Source organism: Alosa alosa, chromosome 11 (genome assembly GCF_017589495.1).
Source record: "Alosa alosa isolate M-15738 ecotype Scorff River chromosome 11, AALO_Geno_1.1, whole genome shotgun sequence".
Taxonomy (NCBI): domain Eukaryota; kingdom Metazoa; phylum Chordata; class Actinopteri; order Clupeiformes; family Clupeidae; genus Alosa; species Alosa alosa.
In genome coordinates this window covers 21,353,629-21,370,297 of record NC_063199.1, presented here as the reverse complement: position 1 = coordinate 21,370,297, position 16,669 = coordinate 21,353,629, and the positions used below count along the sequence as shown (strand labels likewise).

Here is a 16,669-nt window from a genome sequence, read left to right as displayed (position 1 = left end):
AAAGACTACAGGCAAGCTCTTATCAGGGATTTTATTCAGCATTTCTTAAATATTACAGACCATGAACGTTAGCCTGAACCTTTTTAAACAAAATAAACTAACATGATTTCTCTAAATGAAAGATCTGCAATGTCAGATCATATTGCTTGCAAGAAACAGAAAATTGGCTTGGCAATCTTCATAGCCATGTCCATGTCATTTTATGCTCCAGGACACATGAATGTAGCCTATACATCACCCTGAATACACTGATCTATATAGGCTACTGGGGAGTTAAAACTCCACAATATCTTGCAGGGAAAAAAATAAAGATTGCTCTGGTATTGGGATTTCCATAAAAACGTTTCTATTTAAAAATGATTCAATATTATTATGTATATTAAATGTGCAAATAAAATCCATTAACTTCAAAGTAACACATCAGCTCTCACACAAAGGATAGTGCAGTGAGTAGGCCTACATATTTTTTCCAAAGGCTACAAATGTCTCTATACCTCCACCAATGAGTTTCTCAATGTCAATGCATCTCGCTACTGACTCAGCAATGTAAACAAGTTTTTTTGAACTAACTGAAACAAAGACCTAAGATGCATAAAACACTGACATTGGAAACACCATGAGTCTTTGCAACATGCATACTGTTTTATCACTACTATAATATGTTTGCTGCCCTTTCAAACATCCGATATTCACTAGTGGCACTGCATGTGCAACAGTGGTGTGGCAGAAGTGTAACAGCTTGCGGTAGTTACATTGCTGCTGGTGTGCGACATACAGGACTGTTAGAGTGAAAGCCCAACTCCCCTCATGTTTTAGTGTCTGTGGGGGAGTTGGGGGCGGCGGCTCAGGAGGCGAAGATGAGCTCCAAGGTGGCCTTGATGTCTACTTCAGTAGCCCAGGGGGAAGAGGATGGGTGGGTGCTGGCTTGGGGGGCGAAGATGAGCTCTAAGGTGGCCTGGATGTCTACTTCAGTGGCCAAGGGGGAAGAGGATGGGTGGGTGCTAGCTCATGGGGCTCCCCCGGCAAAGATGAGCTCCAGGGCGGCCTGGATGTCTCCCCCAGTGGCCTGCAGCGCTCGCAGGATCAGCTCCTCGTCCCTGATGCCCATGTCCCTCAGCTGCTGCAGCTGGGACTGCCACTGGCTCTGTTCACACAGAGAGCATATGCAGCTAACACTGGCTTTATTCACACAGACAGGACATACAGCTATCACCGGCTCTACTCACACAGACAGGGCATACAACTAGCACTGGCTCTAATTACAGTAACACAGACAGGGCATACAGCTAGCACTGGCTCTGATTACAGTAACACAGATTGGGCATACAGCTAGCACTGGCTCTGATTACAGTAACACAGACAGGGCATGCAGCTAGCACTGGCTCTGATTACAGTAACATAGACAGGGCATGCAGCTAGCACTGGCTCTGATTACAGTAACACAAACAGAGCATGCTAGCAACTAGCACACCTGTCTGCGGCTCATTCCTGCCTTAACAGAATGTGGTGTTTGAAACAACATGAACCACAAACACTGCAGGCATTTGTCTTATTTCCGAAACTATAAATACACTCTCATTGGTAGCACATACTAGTACATGCCGTTTTACATATTTTATGTACTGTATCTTCACTCCTGGTGGGATGCACAATGCCCACACCTGATACAGTACCAGTGAGTGTGTCTCACCTGTGGAGTGGGGCTCACCTGCAGAGAGGACATACTGGACACCTGTAGGGCCTGTTGCAGCGCCTGGTTGAAAAGGTCATTGGTAATGGGAGTCCCGGCAGGCACAGGAGATACACCTGAGGAGGGGCCCTGGAGAGAACATGACCAAACCCACTGGGTAACACAGTCTCAGCTCTGTTACTATGGGTAACACAGTCTCAGATCCTCCACTCCTTTACTATGGGTAACACAGTCTCAGCTTCGTTACTATGGGTTACACAGTCTTAGATCCGTTACTATATGTAACACAGTCTCAGCTCCGGTACTGTGGGTAACACAGTCACAGAACCTCGCTCCATTTCCATGGGTAACACAGTCTCAGATTCTCCACTCTTTTACTACGGGTTACACAGTCTTAGCTCCGTTACTATTGGTAACACAGTCTCAGAGCCCCACCTCGTTACTATGGGAAACACTCAGCTCCGTTACTATAGGTAACACAGTCTCAGATCCTCCACTCCGTTACTATGGGTAACACAGTCTCAGAGCCTCGCTCCTTTAAGAACTTCAGAACATCTGTTCCTCTACAAGGACCTCAAAAAAGAGCAACAGAACCCGTTCCTTTACTATGGATTAAAAGAAACTAGGGATCTCCAGTCCTTTTCTAGACTAAGGTTTCTGTATGAATTTTAACAGAATCAGGAGCTTCACAAGTGCTTTTTGTATTTCCTAAAAAAAATCAACTCAAGTCTCAGAGCCTCCTCTCCCTCACAAGTGCTTTTGTATTTGTCCTACTAAATGACTGGTTGAGCAGTACCTGTACCTGGTTGCTGGTGGTGGGAGTGACTGCGCTGCTGTCAGGGGTGCTGGCGAGGGCCAGGGCGGTGGCTAGCTCGCTCTGGGTGATGGGCCGAGGACCCAGAGCGCCGCTGTAGCCGAGCGTCACTGGACGCATCCCCGCCGAGCCCCCAACACTAGTGGAGGGACCACCACGACCGCCCTGAAATATAACAGCGTTAATATGTTTCACAAGAACAACGTGAGTATCAAAGGTTGCCATACTTAGGGTGAGATGGAGTTTACTGCAAAAACCTTACTGACTGGAAGTCGTCATCATCGTCAGACAAGCCTTCAAACAGAAATCCCCCTATAAAACAATTCACATTAAAGTATCTGATAAGCCTCAGCAAGTTAATATGGCTTTTCCAACAACAAGCTTGTAAGTTGGTAAAAGGGACCTCACATACAGTATAATTCAATTACATTTGAAAATGTTATGTTAACAAAAGTGTCATACAGGCAGTGTGGTCCAGATTTATGGCAAAATAATTTCAGCTAGATCAAGTATAGGGCAGCCGTGGCCTACTGGTTAACGCTTCAGACTTGTAACCGGAGGGTTGCCGGTTCGAACCCTGACCAGTAGGAATGGCTGAAGTGCCTTTGAGCAAGGCACCTAACCCCTCACTGCTCCCCGAACCCCTCACTGCTCCCCGAGCGCCGCTCTTGCAGGCAGCTCACTGCGCTGGGATTAGTGTGTGCTTCACCTCACTGTGTGTTCACTGGAGTGTGTGCTGAGTGTGTTTCACTAATTCACGGATTGGGATAAATGCAGAGACCAAATTTCCCTCACGGGATCAAAAGAGTATATATACTATAAAGTATATCCTCAAAGTATGAAAGTCTGAGTGAATCTGCAGGAACTGCATCACTCCAGAGGCAGGAGCAGGTTATGAACTAAAAACAAGCTGCAGGAGAGAGCAGGGCATCTAGGACTTTACATTGGCTTTGGATCTCGATTTGATTTTCTTGTGTACTTGTTCATCCATCCTGCTCTGTGGACGGTGGACGGGCCGTGCTGTCAGCAGAACTGTGCCAGCCAGGAAGTTGGGACCAGACCAGCACCAGGCCTGTGCGGCAGTGTTGGCGTTTTATTTATATTAGAGAGCAGTCTGCCAACTGAGCTTGTTCTGCTGGCTGACCGGGCCACAGTGTGATGGGCTACACACAGTCTATTTGAGGTGTCCCACCACACCAATGCCAAAATGCTTCCATGGAATGTAAATGGTATATAACTGCCATTTATGCACATCTCTGAGATATTTCATGAGAAGCATATTATTATGAAAGGTCTTCAAAAAACAACAGCATTAATACTTCTCCATAACCTCAGAGTATCACTGATGTTTGCAGTGGTCTTTGCACCATAGCTCGTTCCCTGCCAGTGTCCTGAGCTTGCCTGCTCCATGGCATGAGCTCGTCCTGAGCCCTGTGTCCTGAGCGTGCCTACCCCGTGTACATAGCTTGTCTGCCCTGTAGCGTGAGCGTGCCCACCTGGCATGTCTCCGTAGGACCCTGAGGAGAGGTTCCTGGAGGAGGTGGCGCTCTGTGGGGCTGGCACGCTGCCCGTCACCGAGTGCAGCACCAGTATGATGGCGTTCACCAGCGCCGGGTGTGCGCTGATAAGCCTGGGCACACACACAACACATTCACACACACACACACACACACATTTCAGTACCTCTCTCTCCCCCTCGCTCTCTAGATCTCTTTCTCTCTCTCCCATTATATTTCATTTAGAGCACACAACACACATTTTGGTAGCTCTCTCTCCCTCTCTCTCTCATTATAATTTCATTCAGAGCACACAACACACATTTCAGTAGCTCTCTCTCCCTTTCTCTCACTGTCATTTCTCTCACTGTCTTTCAGAACTCATTATGATGTACAGTATATCAGACCATTTCAGCACTAACCCCTTCTCTAACTGCAGGGCCTTTCAGTTGGGAAATATGTAGGTTGTTCGTACAGACTGCAGAGGTATACAGACCCTCACTATAGTACTGCTGACCGGGCTGCAACAACATTGCAATAGCTTACTTATGAAGAATGTGAGTGTTTAGACAAAAAATAGAGTTGGATTGGCTGCTTTGTAATACTATCTGCAGCTTTTCTGAAGCAGACTGAGTAAATGTTAAATGAATTCCAGTTGGCCTATTTGTATCTATAGCCTAGAGTTTTTCTTGCTTATTTGTTTCTTTTGTGTATTTTGTTGTGAAAATGTAAGATGATTGAATTATGAACAAAAATTCAATACATGTACATATTATAACAATATCTAGTCCTTGTGTGATTTAGTATTTTGGTGGTTCTATCACCTGGCCCCTGAACAAATAATAGCCCAATATCACTACAATGTAAACTGTAAATCCAAAATAATAATCTAGTATCAGCAATATTGTTTTCCAATAGTAATTCAATTTTACTCACACATCAAGCATGTTTGGGTCGGTGAATTGCACAAATAGATCTTTATCTTGCAGGATTCCTGAAAACAAAATACATTTTTATACAAGAGTAATACCAGTCCACAACAATGATAAATTCACGTTACAGGCTAAATTATGTGTGCAATGATGGAAATGTAGGTTGCATCAAAAGCCCAAATGTATGTCAGACTGCCTTAGCTACATGGTTGATCTGTACTTACCCAGAGCAACTGGGTCACTGCTCAGTCCTGGGGTCGCTACTATGATCTGGTCCAGAGACTCCTTATTATTCAGCATTTTAAACACCTACCGGACACAAGACCTTAAAATACAGATATCTCAAGTACTATTACCAGTAGAGCTTTCTGTTATCTCATATTTAAAAACAACAGTGTTCAATACCTTCACCTGTTAGTATCTCTCTCTCTCTCTCTCTCTCTCTCTCTGTGTGTATGTACTGTGTGTGTGTGTGTGTGTGTGTGTGTGTGTGTGTGGTGGTGTGTGTGTGTGTTCCTTTACCGAGTCCCGGTAAGCTGTGCTTGTGTGAATGGCTGCTTGCAGAACACGGAATTCCCTGGCTGCCGCTGCTCTGTCGACGGGCTCTAAAAAGGACCAGGAAGAGCACATGTGTCAGGGAGCCCACGAGACAGCAGGGATCTGACATGTGGCCTAGGGGAAGAGGAGAGGAGAGGGGGCCACCAACAGCCACACGTCACCTGGGAGGGGTTCCGGCTCTGGCCAAGACTTCTTCAGGATGTGTACTGTAGAGCCAGATTTGATCCCATATGCATCTAATGTCAGGTCATCCTTTAGCTTTCTGCCACAGTACACCAAATCTGCGGGGAAAGCATTCAGTGGATCACATTTCAGCTGAGAAACCTAAGATGTGATGATAGCCTATTACTGATGCAAAAACAGAGGACAAAACATGATGTAGTCAAGGTTATTATGTGTTCATGTGTTTGTGATGATGTGCCATACTCCTAAAACATAGTTTAATTGCCTTTTTACATGCAGTAGCATCCCAAAGCAATCACTGTGTGTCACTGTACACATTTACTTGCCAACCTATAAGGTCGGGGTCTGGTACGGCATCAGGTAACTGAGCAGAAACGAGCTGCTTCAGCGTCGCAACGCGATACCCTCCAGGAGGAACGTCCCCGGGCTCGCTCTCGGGAAACTGCAGCACCGACTTGGGGAGGGATGGCTGGTCCACTAGCTTCAGTGAAAGCCGCCATTCTGGAAAGGCCATCATTTTCCACGGACAGACGAATCTGTAGCAAAGCTAGTGTTAAAACCAACCGGACCCGATGACAGTTAGCCTACCTTGATGCAAGATATCTTGCGCGCTTGCGAGGATGTGGCTTAGCCTACTTGCTGAAATAGCAGTCGTTGCGACGTTCATGTATTAATATAAGTAATATGACACTGAACCTATATCGTTAATATAGCAATTCATTATTACAAACAAGCAAAAACAGCATATATACGTCAAAATAGTCTAATCCTTTTAAATAGCCTTCAGGCTGAGTTGTAGACGCGCGCGCAAAGTGACGTTGAACTTGCTGCTAGTCAACACGGCACCGGTTTTCTGGGAGTTGTAGTCTCCACTGCTTGCCAGCTATTGGATTCACCACTTCAAGTTTTTATAAATGAATTATTTTCTTATGATGGGTAGGCTGTGAGTAGTCTGTACGATAGACTGTTCTGAATCAGAGAACGAGTGCATGACGAAATGGATTACCGCTTTATCCAGGGCAGATATTTCCAGAACTAGGATACAGCAGGCTTAATATGGGCAATTGTAACTTTTGGCGACAGCGATTATTGTTTTGAGAAAATACTTTTCACCCGCCTCACACCACATATAAATAGTACGTCCACACACTGTAGATAAATCAAGCATATGGTTACGTATTTGTTCCCACATGCACGAGCTCCGGAGTTTCAGCCCATCCATCTGCTGAGTGGAGGTGCCAAGTCCTAGCCACTTCAGCTCGATTCTCTTCCTGATTTAAAACAGATTCCATGCTCAGATTATTACAGTGTCATTAACAAGCTTGTAAAACAATCTAGGCCAGAACATGTTTTACATTATAACTTGTGTTTGACACAGTGCAGCTATGCATTCAAACAAACAATCAGATAATAGCGTTGCCTCCTCCGATTGGTGCTTTAATCAGACTGTTCTGCATACTGTATAACTGCTCTGACAGATAAAGCAGCCAGTATTACAGACCTGTGATAGAAGTGATGCAAGGAGTCTTCACCTGAGCATGTTTGAAGAGTCAGGGCAAGAAACTAATGTAGAGATGATCTTCAAAGGTTTTCACCTCAGGAAAAAAAAGACAAAGCCTACACCTGCAGACTTTATTCTGCACACACGCATGCACACACACACACACACACACACCTTTGATGTTCGGCTACTCCAGAATGCTAATTGTGTCTTGGCCCACAGATTCAGAAATCTATTCAGCACCACAGCACAGCTTTCAAAAAAATCAGAAGTGTGGCCTCAGCAGGATATGAAAGTTTTGAGTTCAGAATAATATTTGGTCCAACACCAAGTCTTGCACAGCACCATACCACTGTCTGTGACCAGACGTCAGCATTATGCACGGGTCAGATCCGTGCATTAACCTCATATGTTTCATTTCACAAGCTCATAACAAAGCTTGTCCGGCCACAAGGAATCTCCTCGAGGAACGTGCACACTGATGAAACACTGATGCATGGACAGATCATCAATGATCATCACCCAAGCCACAACAGCGAAGTTGACCTCCAGTAGCATGAAAGCACTCCTATGACAGCGCTCGTGTGGAAGCCTGCTGCTGCTAAGCCTCCAATCACACAGGGCTGATTGTGTGTGTGTGTGTGTGTACCGCCATGCTGGGTTGCCCGATGTCTGAGTGCGTGTGTGTGTAGCCCGATGGCAGATGGTTGCCTTGCTGGATATGCTTTTCAATGAGCGCCAGTCACCAGTGAGTGTCTCAATGCTCAGAAGATAACGCCTTACAGCATATGAGAGCCAGAGGATGCACACACACACACACACACACACAGACAATCAAATACATATGCACACTCATGCACATACATCTTCAAAAATATACAAACCCTGACAGGTGCATATACATAAATATACAACCCATGTACATTCTCAGTCAAACACACACACACCACATGCTCACAGACACACATAAACATGAAGACATGCACTCCCGTACACTCCCACATACGCACACACACACACTAGTAGGAGAAATCGGCACAACACAGAGGGGGGAAGCCATCCACACACCCCTCAGCCAACACTGGAGCAAAAAAGAACACAGAGAGAAAAATAAACAAACACACATGTACACACACAGAGGTACACACACACACAGTCATATTCAACAAGCAGTGGAAGGATAAGATATGCTTTTGCACACTTTGCTGCATCATGATTCCTGAGAATATTCTAGTTTTCTGAGGGATGCTGAAGCTGAGGAGAGGAGAGTGCATCATTTCAACCACCTGCTGACCAGTCCTCCTCACAGAGATGGGCACTGCTGACCAGTTCCTCTCACAGAGATGGGCACAGAATGACCAGTCCTCCTCACAGAGATGGGCAATGCTGACCAGTCCCCCTCATAGAGATGGGCACTACTGACCAGTCCTCCTCACAGAGATGGGCAATGCTGATCAGTCCTTCTCACAGAGATGGGCACAGAATTACCAGTCCTCCTCACAGAGATGGGCAATGCTGACCAGTCCTCCTCACAGAGATGGGCACTGCTGACCAGTCCCCCTCACAGAAAGTGGCACAGAATGACCAATCCTCCTCACAGAGATGGGCAATGCTGACCCGTCCTCCTCACAGAGATGGGCACTACTGACCAGTCCTCACAGAGATGGGCACAGAATGACCAGTCCTCCTCACAGAGATGGGCAATGCTGACCAGTCCTCCTCACAGAGATGGGCACAGAATGACCAGTCCCTCTCACAGAGATGGGCAATGCTGACCAGTCCTCCTCACAGAGATGGGCAATGCTGATCAGTCCCCCTCACAACGATGGACACTACTGACCAGTCCTCCTCACAGAGATGGGCAATGCTGACCAGTCCCCCTCACAGAGATGGGCAATGCTGACCAGTCCTCCTCACAGAGATGGGCATTGGGCTCAGTGCATCTGGACTCTTTTCCAGGCTTCTGTCCGGTCATGAGGAGACACATGTGTGTGTGTGCGCATGTGTGTGTGTGTGCGTGTGTGTGTGTGTGTATGCATGTGTGTGTGTGCGTGTGTGTGTGCGTAGGCGTGTGCATGTGTGTGTGTGGGCTGTGTGTGTGCGTGTGTGTGTGTATGCATGTGTGTGTGTGTGTGTGTGTGTTTGTGTGTGTGTGTAGGCGTGTGCATGTGTGTGTGTGTGTGCCCCACATTAGATTGAGTAGCTCAGAGTGGGGGAATTTGCAATGCAGCTCACATAGTGCTGTCTGATGAATGAGTGGGCTGAAGAATGGAGTTTCTAATTTGATCAATTAGCGCTAATTTGATCTAAGCGCTCATCTACAGGGTGTGTGTGTGTGTGTGTGTGTGAAAGAGACACCATAGACAGTCTGTGTGTGTGTGTGTGTGTGTGTGTGTGTGTGTGTGTGTGTGTGTATGTGTGTGTGTGTGTGTGTGTGTGTGTGTGTGTGTGTGTGTGTGACTGAGACACCATAGAGTCAGACAGTCTGTGTTTGTGTATGTACCCCTGAGAAACAGGTACATGTGGGCAGGGCAGGAAGTGTGTGCAGTGGAGGACACCAGACGGTGATGGTAGGTTGGGTTTAGTGTGCAGTGGAGGACACAGGAGTGGAGGACACAGGGTGATGGTAGGTTGGGTTGTAGTGAGATATTACCTGTTACGGTCCAGGACTGTGGTCCAGCTGCACTTACAGTGATCAAGATGGTCGGCTCACAGAAATATGACAAAACATTCAACGGATTTCATCTGGGGGCCTTCAGACATATTATTCCTGTTTTGTCACTCGTTTGCTTCACTTTGCCAGCCAGGTATAAGTGTTCAGAAGCCCTCGTGGCTGAGCTTGTCTCTGGAGGCCAACTCTTCAGGGTTTAATGTCTTATTTGGCTGATAAACAGCCACCTCCTGACTTGGCGGCTGCCTCGACTTCTCTCTGGGCAGACCAGGTCCTTCTGCAGCAACTGACCTGTCTGTCTTCACACCTCTATCTTCTTTATCACTCCACCTCCCTCTCCTTCCTCACTCTCTCCATCATTCTTTTTATATACTTCTCTCTCCTCTTCATCAGTAATTCTTCTCATCCCCCTCTCTCTCCTTCCATCACCCCCCCCTCTATGCTTGTCTCCTTTCACACGTTCCCCCTCTCTCCATCCCCCTCTCTCTCCATCCTCTCCCTCTTTCCTTTCTATCCCTTCTTCATAAAACTCCCTCTCTCCTTCATAACTCTTCCTCATCTTTCTCCTTCTGCTGTGACTCCTTTCTCTCTATCCTTCCCTTTTCCTCTCTCTCCTTATCCCCCTCTCCTCCCACATGATCTCGATCCATCACTCTGCTGGTGCACTCCTGAAGTCCTGATCTTTTCACTGCTTTAGTTAGCGCCAAATTAAGGCTACGTTTATACGGTGACGATGACAAGAGAAGACGCAGAAGTGGCGTCTCGTCTTAATTTTTTTATTCGCGTTTAGACGAGCATTCTCAGGGGAAATCTTTGTTTATATGAAGACGCAAGAGTATGTGATATTCGATTGATATGCATTCCAGACCGCTGGGTGGTGGTGTGATAGAACCCGCACGCCACGCCGCAGACATTCTAATTTGACAGTTTAGCCAGAGAGGTAATCAAGGATCTTTGGTTTAGCCGCTTAGACGAGACGCAACCTGGGTCGCCTTCAAAACTCTACATTCTGGAAGGAGTCTTTAGATTTTTATGCCTTCAAGCCCCATGGCGGGTCAGCCGCGGTAAACGAAAAGGCACTTATGATAAAAATATTTTGTCGTCTTCCTTCGCAATCGCTCTTGTATAAACACCCCCTAAAAAAATGTTCATTATGTTCACCAGTTATGAAGTGTTCATTAATACCAGATTATTAAGTGTTTATTATCATCAGATTATGAAGTGTTCATTAACACCAGATTACAACATGTTTATTAACATCAGATTATGAAGTGTTCATTGTCAACAGATTAAGAATCGATCTGAGGAGTATGAATTGTCTCCTTCTCAGGTTATTTAACAGTGTATTTGGTTGTCAAGAGGAGCTCCTCACTTTATTCATCACAACCCCCCCCAACACACACACCCTGATGCTAGCGTTCTCTTTCCGCTGTAGCGAGCGGTAATGACCCTGCTAATGAGACACTAAAAGGAGATGGGGGCGGCCGTTGTGTCCTGGGCTAATGCGCTGGCCCTGACAGGCAAGCAGGAGGGCAGTCATCAGCCTTTTATCGTGAGACTGACCGTCTCTGTCTGCAGCGCTCACACTGGGATTCGGAAGGGTGTGTGTGTGAGACACAGGAGTGTGTGTGAGTGTGTCTGAAAGAGAGGAGAGATGTGTGGCAGAGAAGAGTATATGACAGAGGGGAGTGTGTGTGTGAGAGGCAAGAGTGTTGTGTGTCTGGCGGGGGAGTGTGTGTGGGAGAGGAGAGTGTGTGACAGAGAAGAGTGTGTGAAAGAGGTGTGTATGTGTGTGTGGGGCAGAAGGGAGTGTGTGTGTGATAGAGAGTAGAGAATGTTCGAGAGAGGAGAGTGTGTGTGTGTGGCAGAAGAGAATGTGTGGAAGAGGTGTGTGTGTGTGTCAGAGGTCTTAATTAAATGACTCGGTCTACACTGACTGCCAGAGTGCAGAGTCCTCGCAGTGACAAAGGCGTTCGACTTCAAACGCTCCAGCCGTAGTCAAATTAAAATGATCAACTTCCTTTCTCCGGAGGTTCAAACATCCTACTATCCTCTGTGAATGTTGGATAGCGGACCACAGCAGAGTGAAGTAATGCAACTAATAAGCTGAACTGTGCTCACGTGAGCAACTCACAAATGAGCTCATGTAATTTCAAATATTCATCGGATTTATTTCAAATATTCATTATATTTATTTCATAAATATTATTTTGAACATTCATTGCATTCATTTCAAAATGTCACAGCTCTCATTTGACACACTGTTACATTAACGGGGGAGGGACAGGTCGTATTTGAACAAAAACACAAGGACCATGAGATATGCTGGATCGGGTCGGAGCACAAAATGTAGGAAGACATCATTTGACTGATCATTTTAATGTGGTCACCGTGATTCTCATGCATTTTCAATGGGAATATCAGTGGATGGCACTGGGAGAACTTCACACAGAGGGAGTCATTTATAAAGGAGCAGCAGAAGTTGGGACTGAAGTCATTTCCAGCCAGTGCAGAGAGTGGAGTAGCCATCAGTAGCCATTAGTAGCCATCAGTAATCCTCAGTAACCCTCAGTAGCCCTCAGTAATCCTCAGTAACCCTCAGTAGCCATTAGTAGTCATTAGTAGCCATCAGTAATACTCAGTAACCCTCAGTAGCCATTAGTAACCATCAGTAATCCTCAGTAACCCTCAGTAGCCATTAGTAGCCATCAGTAATCCTCAGTAATCCTCAGTAGCCCTCAGTAACCCTCAGTAGCCCTCAGTAACCCTCAGTATCCATCAGCGGAGCGGCAGAGTGAGAGCAGGAAGCGTGCTGGGACATGATATAAAAAAGGTCAAAGGTCATGGCGATGAGAGAGTCGAGTTTAATGGGTGTGGAGCAGCGACAGCTCAAACAGTGTGTTCAGCTTTAGCGTGTTGATACAGAGGGGGCATACAGCCAAACACACAGCTGGGCATTTTTACTAGTTTTTGTGTGTGCATGTGCTAGAGAGAGAGAGAGAGAGTAGAGTAGAGTAGAATAGAGAGTATGTGTGTGTGTGTGTGTGTGTGTGTGTGTGTGTGTGTGTGTGTGTGTGTGTGTGTGTGTGTGTGTGTGTGTGTGTGTGTGTATGTGTGTGTGTGTGTAAAAGACAAATTCAAGCTCAGCCACCTGCTTCTGTTGCCCACAGCATGCTGTGTGATAAGAGATTTGCATTTACATTTTTTATCCCATTTGAGCTTCAGTGTTTGCCAGGCATTTCAAGTGCAAGCTGTGCAACAATTACACCAAATGCCATTCTTTTTAGTCTGGAACGTTCTACCTTAGGGGTCCAAATAAAAGTGCAGCGGCCAGCAAGCTTGCAAAGTTGCTGATCTTCCAAGAACATTTTTAGACCCAGAAGTTGCACTTCAGTAGTGAGACAAATGACACATTTTGACTCCTATGAAAAGTTTTACATGAAATAGTCACTGCACTCCTGTAGACAAACTGCAGATGACCAGTGCCTCGTGCCACGTCCGAGCCCCATTCGAGCCGTTAGTTCCTCTGTTTGGGAGAGACATAGGGTCATGCAGTCTGGGTGCTCTTGTCCGAGACGGTCTGCGTGGAACAACTGCGCTGCGTCCTCCTCCTCTGACTTGGGGTCAGCGTCGCCAACGGTAACGGGCGGGGAGGGGGAGTGGAGGAGAACACGGAGTCGCTGGAGGACAGTCTGGAGGAGCGTAGTCCACTGCTCCGGCCCTCCACCTCCTCTTCGTCATCATCATCATCATCATCACAGCACAGGGCGTGGAGCTCCCGATCGCTGAGGCGCCTGCTGTCCCTGAACACCGACACCCACGAACCGATCGGGCTGCTGAAGGAACCCCTGGGGCTGTTTGGACAGGACCCCCTGGGGCTGTTTGAACAGGAACGTCTGGGGCTGTTTGGGGTGAGACAGGAAGCTCTCGGACTGTTTGGGGTGAGACAGGAACTCTTTGGACTGTTAGAGGTGAGACAGGAACTCTTTGGACTGTTAGGGAAGAGGCAGGAACTCTTCGCGCTGTTTGGGGTGAAGCAAGAACTCTTTGGACTGTATGAAAGGAAATAGTTCCTTTCATTCACTTGAGCAGCTCCAGTGGGGACTGGCTGAGGCTGGCTCCACCTGAGTTCTGTTCTGGAACTAAGGAGGGGGTTCTCTGACACAGTCCCCAAGCTGCAGGAGTCAGGCAGCGTGTCCTGGGAGAGGTGCCTCTGGAGTGTGTGTGTGTGAGAGTGTGTGTGGGTGTGTGTGTCTGATGGCCCTCTCTCACTGCTGCAGGAGCTGCTGGCAGCAATGGACTGGTCCGTGTCAGCATCCAGGGGCATGTCGCCGGTCAGCTTGTCGATCTGACCCACCACCTGTGCAGTGGACGACAGACACACAGACACAAATTAATCACACACACTAAAACTGGCCAAACCAAGCACTCCACACTACTCTATTTTTACTCTACTCTACTCTACTCTACTCTACTCTACTCATCTCTATTCTACTCTACTCTATTCTACTCTACTCTACTCTACTCTATTCTACTCTATTCTAGTCTACTCATCTGTACTCTATCCTTATCTCTACTTTACTCTACTCTACTCTACTCTACTCTATTCTACTCTACTCAATTGTACTCTACTCTACTCTACTCTACTCAACTCTACTCTACTCTACTCTAACACACTGAGACTAGCTGACCACTTCAGTCCAAACCACCTCCAGTATGTCCCAGGGGCCGAGCTCCAAGTAGAATAGAACTCTTTGATCAGAGATGCCGAACTAGAGCTGGAGAGGGAGGGGACGCACGGACAGATTATATCACACACTCTATCGGTCTCACTCTGGCTAATATTTCAAAGCTGACCAGAGGTAACACAGACGGTCATTCACTGGCTCAGATACCCATCTGCTATCCACTGCCATTCACCTACTTGTCTGGCAAACACACACGCACCATAACAGCACACACACACACACACACACACACACAAACAGACAACATACAAACACACACACACACACACACAGACAACATACGAACACACATCACACAAATACACACACTGTACAATTTTGACAAGTGTGTGTGTGTGTGTGTGTGTGTGCGTGGTGAGGGTTCATGTTTTATGTACTCCCTGACAGCCACAAGTTTCCTGATCAGAGAGATGGCTAGAGGCTCACACACACACACACACACACACTTGCAGTAACACAAGTACACATATACCCTGCACACTAACAGAGTAACACACCGTCACTTACACATACACACATTTACTCACACACATTCCAACACACACACTCACTTACACATTCAGATGGATGGATAGATAGATAGATAGATAGATAGATAGATAGATAGATAGATAGATAGATAGATAGATACTTTATTGATCCCCAAGGGGAAATTCACACATTCACACACATACAGTTAAGAACATAATTATTCATACTTAAATATTGATTTAATGTTGATTTTCTCTTTCCTTTCTCTTGATTTTGTTCTACCTGAAAATGACACTGCCACATGTCAAAAGGTTTCAAGACAATACGGTAGAAACATGGAATCGAAAAAAGCGTTGATATTGTTCTCTGTTAACCATTTACAGTACACCTGGATTGTTTTGCATCAGTGTTGTAGTACTCGAGTCCGAGTCATGAGCTAAATTTAAAGAATCGTGACTTGACTTGGACATGAGCACTGAATGACTCGAACTTGGACTCGTACATTCAGACCAAGCAGACGAGGACTTTTTGTCATTAGGCTACAATTGTAATAAGTCATTAGAATATTATTTGATATAAGATTTTAATATCTAAATTATTTTTAGTATTAATATTAGTGCAATTAGTGCATCACACATCATGCCATGTTCCTACAATAACGGACGTTAACTTTAATGGCGCCAAATGCCTGGAGACATGAATGCCCCGAAGGTTGTCAGTTTTGCATTTAATAGTGAGTTAGAGTAGTGAATAGAGTAGTAAACTCGACTCTGACTTGACTTGGAATTTTTTTTAATGACTTGGACTTGACTCGGACTTGAATACTGGAGACTCGAACCTGGACTCGGACTCGAGGCATAGTGACTTGACTACAAAACTGTTTTGCATTCTGTGACTTTCAGTCTAAAGGCTATTTTTCCAGTCATATATTTCTTCATTGAAGATTTCTTTAAAATAGTGTTAAAATATCGTCTCGTCTCGAACCCAATATCGTTTATCGTCTCGTCTCGTGGGCTGAGTGTATCGTCACACCCCTACAGTCAAAACACCATCCCACAAACGACATCTACAAAAACACACACCGTCTTTCTAACCAAACTGTGCTCATAAGCCATCTGATGTGATGTGGCACAGGGCTCGTAGAAATGAAAATGAGCCAACAAAGAATACACACACACACACACTGCAAAAAATAAAATCTAACCAAGTGTTATTAATCTTATATTAAGATCAAAAAATCTGTTTGGTATTGTTTTTAGTATGAAGAGACTTGCCTAGCGTTCTCTCGAAAGATCATTTTGACTTAATTTAAGAAAACTTTGACAAATTATTTTATGAGAAAGCGCTAGGTAAGTCTCTTTATACTGAAAACAATACCAATCTGAATCTTGAATTAATAACACTTGATTAGATTTTATTAGATACGTTTTTGCAGTGCATGGATAAAACACATTAACTAGGGGCCGTATTCACAGCCTTTTATCTTACCACTAGGAGTACTCCTAAATCGCACTAAAAGATTTTAGCTGGGAGTTTTCTCTTAAAAGTTATTCACAAAGCCTTTCAGACCTACTCTTAGTAAGGAAAAATGACAACTCCTAAAAT

At 45.7% G+C, this 16,669-nt stretch overlaps 2 protein-coding genes across 4 annotated transcripts in view; both read right to left on the bottom strand.

The window, feature by feature from the left end:
- Positions 1-17: 17 nt before the first annotated feature.
- Positions 18-6,491, bottom strand: ubl7a (ubiquitin-like 7a (bone marrow stromal cell-derived)). 3 transcript variants are annotated; one of them, XM_048256622.1, is made up of 11 exons: positions 6,426-6,462; positions 6,004-6,209; positions 5,652-5,771; positions 5,455-5,537; positions 5,157-5,241; positions 4,937-4,994; positions 4,001-4,134; positions 2,767-2,816; positions 2,487-2,669; positions 1,709-1,819; positions 18-1,144 (listed from the first exon to the last, which is right to left on the bottom strand). In XM_048256622.1, the coding sequence occupies exons 2-11, from the start codon at positions 6,188-6,190 to the stop codon at positions 1,007-1,009; spliced, it is 1,149 nt and encodes a 382-aa protein (XP_048112579.1). In that variant the 5' UTR covers positions 6,191-6,209; positions 6,426-6,462; the 3' UTR covers positions 18-1,006. The 3 variants fall into 3 exon arrangements, with proteins under 3 accessions (XP_048112579.1, XP_048112578.1, XP_048112580.1); XM_048256621.1 differs by having other exon boundaries at positions 6,004-6,491; XM_048256623.1 differs by having other exon boundaries at positions 2,493-2,669; positions 6,004-6,491.
- A 6,871-nt stretch (positions 6,492-13,362) lies between these two features.
- LOC125302797 (inhibitory synaptic factor 1-like) overlaps positions 13,363-16,669 on the bottom strand; it is a 4,956-nt gene continuing 1,649 nt past the window's right edge. The window contains 1 exon segment of the mRNA XM_048256117.1: positions 13,363-14,205. Coding sequence (XP_048112074.1) covers positions 13,363-14,205 — 843 coding nt within the window.

What these genes read in the sequence shown, in the direction of transcription:
- ubl7a (XM_048256621.1), bottom strand. Translation starts at nt 6,190, where the DNA reads ATGATGGCCTTTCCAGAATGGCGGCTTTCACTGAAGCTAGTGGACCAG. An exon ending in GCACAGCTTACCGGGACTCG is followed by an intron (nt 5,242 to 5,454) that starts GTAAAGGAACAC and finishes TGTGTCCGGTAG; the next exon opens with GTGTTTAAAATGCTGAATAA. An exon ending in CAGTGACCCAGTTGCTCTGG is followed by an intron (nt 4,995 to 5,156) that starts GTAAGTACAGAT and finishes TTTTGTTTTCAG; the next exon opens with GAATCCTGCAAGATAAAGAT.